The sequence below is a fragment of the Poromitra crassiceps genome (assembly GCF_964638095.1).
Source record: "Poromitra crassiceps genome assembly, chromosome: 11".
In the NCBI taxonomy this organism is placed as follows: Eukaryota; Metazoa; Chordata; class Actinopteri; order Beryciformes; family Melamphaidae; genus Poromitra; species Poromitra crassiceps.
The window spans coordinates 3,240,352-3,246,791 of NC_139643.1; the positions used below are offsets into that span (position 1 = coordinate 3,240,352).

At 43.6% G+C, this 6,440-nt stretch overlaps 1 protein-coding gene across 1 annotated transcript; it reads right to left on the reverse strand.

Moving 5' to 3' along the window:
• Positions 1-427: 427 nt before the first annotated feature.
• On the reverse strand, positions 428-6,162 carry LOC310785209 (fish-egg lectin-like). Its single transcript, XM_083646203.1, has 5 exons — positions 6,046-6,162; positions 5,725-5,964; positions 3,060-3,265; positions 2,050-2,177; positions 428-1,368 (listed from the first exon to the last, which is right to left on the reverse strand). The coding sequence occupies exons 1-5, from the start codon at positions 6,098-6,100 to the stop codon at positions 1,230-1,232; spliced, it is 768 nt and encodes a 255-aa protein (XP_083502329.1). The 5' UTR covers positions 6,101-6,162; the 3' UTR covers positions 428-1,229.
• Positions 6,163-6,440: the final 278 nt, after the last annotated feature.

Consider the following 6,440-nt stretch of genomic DNA (forward strand, 5'->3'; position numbering starts at 1 on the left):
TTTGCAGAGTGTGGGCCCGACACAGGCTACGTGAGGCGATGCAACATTCAGCCTTTGTTGCTGATAGTTCTTGGCCGGCTTAACCAGTGATGTATTAACGAACGGGCCTCCCGGGCCCAGGCCCACGGGCCCAAGAACTCAGGGGGCTCATAACCCAGAGCCTCTGGGACGGGACTGGGGCCTGGGACGAAATGATCCCTTAATTTTGACTAAATGTTCAATATGTCTGTCGTCAATCAGAGGGTTTGGCTTTAATTGAGTGTACCTGCGCTGTAAATCCTGTGTTATCCGGTGTTCGACAGGGTCCAAAATGACCACCAGCCACCAGCCAAATCTTATTGCAAATCGCACACACACACACACACACACACACACACACCCCAACAACAACAGCAACAGCAACAACAACAACAACAACAGGTTGGATGCAAATAGTTTAATTCAGCTTGAATGGAAATGCATTACATGCAAATGCATATTGTTAGACAAGTTTAGCCAAAACAGACAGAAAAAACAGGAAAAAACTCTATATTGCTCTATATTAAAAAGAAACCCCCCAGTAATCTCACTAAAAAAAGACAGTTAAAGACCCCTAAAGTCAAACAATTGTTTTTCTTCTTGTTCCTTCAGGTGTTTGAGCTTCAGAATGATGTCTGTGAGTTAGTTTGACACTAGAAGGCTGTTTTCACATTCACAGTATCTGCTGAAAGTGGAACGTTTCTCTGTATTCATTGAACATTCAATTTTAGGGGTGGGACATGATTTGAGATGTCACAAATAGTTGAAGCTAATCCCTGTCCAATATTTAACTAATTGTGATGTGGAAACTTGAAGCCTCCGGTGCACATACACTGAGAATGGACTTTACAGTGAAGTAGGAGACATCTTGTGTCCAGCAGGAAAACTTTTGAGATGAAATATATTTGCAGACTCTATAATACACTATAATTTTTTAATGATGGAGAAGGAGTAGATTTTAAGAATTGTAACAAGATAATTCAACCTTTTTTTTTGGGGGGGGGGGGACCCATATGAGACACAAATTATTATTCAAAGTAGAATATTTTACATACAAAACATGACTTTATGGGGTCTTTAAACAGTTTACTCTGTCCTAAGAAAATCACACTTCTTCAATAACTAAAAGAGAAAGATATTGTATAGAGCAGATAAGGACTGGCTTGTCGTTACACAGAACTGTACGTCTGTACGTCGCTGTGCGTCTGACATTAGCGTGTGCACCGCATGACCTGAGCAGAGGTGGTGACGAGCCAGAGAATTCCCAGGTCGTAGCTGACATGCTTCATGCTGCAAAGGGGGACGGACTTCCATGCGGTCCCTTGTGGACGACTGCTTGAGATGCCGGTTCTGTTGAGAGAGGAGATGAATGTACAAGTCTGTCAATTGATCATCGGTGGTCGATGAGTTGAGTTCCCTCACCCCTTCCCCTCCCCTGAGTGAAGCGCTTTGAGTATTGAGGAAGGTGCTACTGTATATAAATCCAATCAATTATTATTATTGTTATTATTTCTTATTATTTATATATATATATATATATATATATATATATATATATATATATATATATATATATATATATATATAACTTAGCTAACTATAGCCAACTTGAGCATATATATATATATATATATATATGCTCAAGTTGGCCGGGAGGTTATGTTTTCGCCCCTGCTTGTTTGTCAGGATATGTCATTAACAAACTTGCACAAAACTTTGTAGAAAAGTAGGACATGGTCCAACTTACAGTAGACCTGATTAATGTCAGCCCACTGGTCAAAAGGGGGCATGACAATGGGTGATGGCAATCACAAAAAGACACCTAACTTTAAGGGATTTATGCTACACCACACAACTTTGTAGAGAGGTTGAAAGTGCCGGTGGTGGCATGATGCACTCTGCCCAGTGCCCTCTAGTTTATTATTGGGATCATTATTATATTGACACAATATTATGGGTATTTGGCGCACAATCACAGTAAAGACTGCCCTCTTGGGTGTTGTTACCTGATCGTGTGGAGTAATGGCTTACCTCTCGTAGACCTGGCCGGACTTGGTCACTCCGAAGACACTGCCGTCACTGCCCACCTCAACCATTTTCAAGGACACTCCTGAGATACTTGACCAGCTATAGCCAGAGCAGGTAGACGGATTCAAACCCTGTAAAGAGGTGTCAACATCAGAACGACTGCCATCAGTTGCACACAAAAAAAATATATATCAGTAACTACCGAATCATGGCAGTCATGATCTATGAGTGTTCGATTAATGTGCTAAATAATAATAATATAAACATAGCATAAGAGTTAAGGGGCCCTATCTTCGCAAAAGCGGTAATTTAGTGTTTGCGCTATGTAAATTGGGGGCGTGGACAAATTCTGCTGCTAAAATTGGGTATTAACAGATAATTCAGTGAGGCAATCAACTATAACTCACTGAGAAACTTTTATCACATCGCAAAGAGGGAAATTAATTGAGAAAACTTGTTGGACAATGGACATAGGCTATTCACCTCCATAACCCGGAGGGTCGTTGGCACCACAGACTATCTGTCAATTAGCTCTCTCCATCTCTCTCTGTCCTCGGCACGAGTGAGTCCACTCTATTACGCATGGAGAGAATTACAGCATATTGCATGCCTCGCGCATTTTGGGGGCGCAGATGATTTGGCACGGCTCTAATTTGCAGCACGTGCCGTGAGCGTTTCCGCCTCCCCGCCGAGAATTGCATCCCCAACATATTTATGGGCTGTTTTAACTTAGAAATCAGGGAGGTCATGTCTACCTAGACAATTATATCACTTTTAAACAGTTACATTTCTGTATAAATTATTACAATATGCTCCCGTGAGGTGGGGATGCATTTAGCTACTGCCGGGCGGGGGTGCAAAACTCGGCATAACACCTGGACAAATGCACAAGGCGGACCGCTATCTTCCCTGCCTTAAGGCACGCTCAAACAGGTGCGCAAGTGCAAATAGGGGATATCGCCTGTACCAAGATAGGGCCCAACGTTTCATGGGCTCTGCAAACAGTTTCTCACCTTTGTGAAGTAGGCATAGGTGCCTTTCACTCCCCAGCATCCATAGAGGCCGCAGCTGTAGTAGAGCATATTACCATGAATATATTGCCAGGAGATAGAGCCCTTGCTGAAGCTCAAAGTGTAGCTACTCCGTAGACAGTAGATATAGTTGCTGCTACGGACTCCCACAGTGAAAAGATTACCAGCGTCAACCTGCTTCATTAAAACTGCAACAAGGAAAAACACAGAGGTATTGTATTCAGTCCTGACTTCATAAATATGTTTTGTAAATCTGTTTGTCTGGATTCTTTCTAGCTCACAGGAGCAATGTATTAGCACAATGAAGACACTGGCCCCTATTCTCTCACAGGCCTTCGGCGCTAAAACAGGCCTTAAACGCAAAAAAACGTGCCTTGCGCCTGCCTCGGGAAGATATCAACAGGGCTTTAGGCTGCCAAATGCGCTTTAGGCGGAATGGGCGTGGCGCACTCCCTGAATGGGCGAGAATGGGCGTTTCGGCCTTAAATATCGGCCTAATGATATCTTCCGACCTGGCGTTAATTTAGCGCTTTGCGCTTTTGAAAACCAGGCCTATTCAGTGCGCTGGTTGCGTGGAGCGCTCCTCTGGCTCTCCTCTGTCACCCTTCTCTGTGTCACTCCCTCTCTCTTGCTCATATCAGTCTGACAGGCACAATACGACTCTCTTTCTCTGACTCCCTCGCTCAGACAGACACAACACACGTCCCATAGGAAAAAGAAGTTGTAAGTTCACTGCCTGGCTTGTGAAATCTCCCACCATGCAATGGGCTAATCCATTTCGCTACTAAATAGCAACCAAATGAGCCGAAATAGATATGGGCTTCTATTCTCCCACAGGCCTTCGGCGCTAAAACGGGCCTTAAACGCAAAAAAAACGTGCCTTGAGCCTGCCTCGGGAAGATATCAACAGGGCTTTAGGCTGGCAAATGCGCTTTAGGCGGAATGGGCGTGGCGCAGTCCCTGAATGGGCAAGAATGGGCGTTTCGGCCTTAAATATCGGCCTAATGATATCTTCCGACCTGGCGTTAATTTAGCGCTTTGCGCTTTTGAAAACCAGGCCTATTCAGTGCGCTGGTTGCGCGGAGCGCTCCTCTGGCTCTCCTCTGTCACCCTTCTCTGTGTCACTCCCTCTCTCTTGCTCATATCAGTCTGACAGGCACAATACGACTCTCTCTCTCTGACTCCCTCGCTCAGACAGACACAACACAGGTCCCATAGGAAAAATAAGTTGTAAGTTCACTGCCTGGCTTGTGAAATCTCCCACCATGCAATGGGCTAATCCATTTAGCTACTAAACAGCAACCAAATGAGCCGAAATAGATATAAAGGTAGATCTAAATAATGTGTAATGGTAACACAACCTGCAATTGTAGAACATTTCAATATTGGACCAAATAAAACATCGAAATGAAAACACCACCCAATGTGAAACATATATGTCATATTGGGGCTATATATGTCCCTTGTAGGTTTAACATGATTTAGATAAGTGACAGCGTAACGCGCTTCTACTGTCATGTGCTATACTGTGATGTCTGCTCCAATAACTTGGCCCTACTTCACATTTAGTTTTACAATAAAAACACATTTCTGCAATGACTTTACATAATGTAGGCTATATTTATGTGCATCATCCTACCTGCAGCAGGGGAGAGAAAACGATATCTTTCTGGACAAACTTTCACCAATCTAATTAATCTCATCATATAGGGATAGGCTATATTTTTCTAGCTGATGCGTTTAGAACATTCTTTTCACTTTGATCTTGCTATAGTGTAGCGTATTTACATGCTTGCAGTATTTAAACTGCAGTTAGATTGGTTTGAGAAGCATAATAATATGGAATAATAGCCTATATATGGAGACAGACAGATGGGATGAAGGGGGGGGGGGAGCAGAGCGCTTGGCTTTGTCTGGTTTTACTGGATTTCTCTTGGAATTGGAGCTTAAAAGGCAAGCGTGTGACTCTTTACTGCACTTCTCCAATGAACAGATGGTGCATAATTTTACTCTTAAAAGGCGTGGTTATAATGGTTGAGGCCGCGTGTAGCGCCGGCACCAAGATATCGAGTGCGCTGGTCCACACCCACTAATCTGGGCTGCGCCAGGCCATAAACGCAGTTTCTACGCTGATGCAACGATAGAGCCCACTAGCCCTGTTCGAAACCGGTCCCTATGACAGAAATAGTGGACTATATAGTGTGTTGGCCATTTTGGCAGCTACTAGTGTCCGAATTATCATCTGTTAATTTGATTCACTATATAGTCCACTATAAAATACCCACAATGCATTGCAATTCCTAGTGAACAGAATGCACCCTACATGTTCTCCTATCTACCACAATGCAATGCTGCCGTGTTTACCAAAGGAGAAGAAGAGTGAGTTAGTGTCCGAAACTTGTTTGATCATTCCCCATATTATTATTAGTATAATAAACACCACCTGGAGAATAGTGAGTGAGTGAGTGAATGAGTGAACCATTCCAAACACGGCTAGTTGGCTACTGTATCTGAAGTTTTTAATATGTTCTGTTTTTTGTGTGTGTATCTTTTCAGTAAGGTAATCTACTACACTTTACTGCAGCAATGACCCATCTTCCAGGGTGAAAGAAGGCATGCAACTGATAACCAATTCTCCCCTTTTTACCTCCAGATGCATATTTCCAGCTGCCACCCACAAATTTGTAGACGTAGTTACTGGTGCTGACGCCCCACATCCCTGCCTGTCCCACTGTGACGTGCTTGAGGCTGGCTGAGGGCAGTTTGAACCAGGTGGATCCACTCAGGAAATAGTTGCGGTTGTTTTTGTCTGTGGCGACCACTTGTCCCTGTCCAGCGTCAATCTGTTTTGCATAGGACAGGCTTGGGCCCTCGTTACAGTTCCAGGCTGTGGAGAGGAAATCGTCATCAGTGAGTGGATTATTCTGTTATGTTGCAGGAAAATATACAGTATCAGATGGTGACTTACCATGACTGATGTGCAGGTGACACAGCACCACCAAGAAAGCTGCAATAGTTTTCATGATGTCTGTGGTGTCTTTGCCTCTGTTGTGCACCTCTGGATGTTCCTCTGTATCTCTATGGAGCTGATGTCATGCAAGAATGAAGCGTTGTCTCACTTATATACAGTAACTAAGCATACAGTCGACCTGACTCATGAATCCTATTACAGCACCAACCGGTTCACCAAGAAGTTCCAAGGAAGCCGGATGGGATAGATTTCCATCCGGCTCTCCATCAGGTCAATCATTTTAAAGGATGGCTTTACCGATGATCAACCCACTTTGTATCATTATAATGTTGTTAATATAAACAGATGGACAGTGTTTACCTTCGCTATACTGTATGTTTTCCAGGAAGAAA

Coding starts and splice junctions, on each gene's coding strand:
- LOC310785209 (XM_083646203.1), bottom strand. CDS start 6,100: ATGAAAACTATTGCAGCTTTCTTGGTGGTGCTGTGTCACCTGCACATC. Junction 5,965..6,045: donor TCACCTGCACATCAGTCATG/GTAAGTCACCAT, acceptor TCCTCTCCACAG/CCTGGAACTGTAACGAGGGC. Junction 1,369..2,049: donor TCCGGCCAGGTCTACGAGAG/GTAAGCCATTAC, acceptor CTCTCTCAACAG/AACCGGCATCTCAAGCAGTC.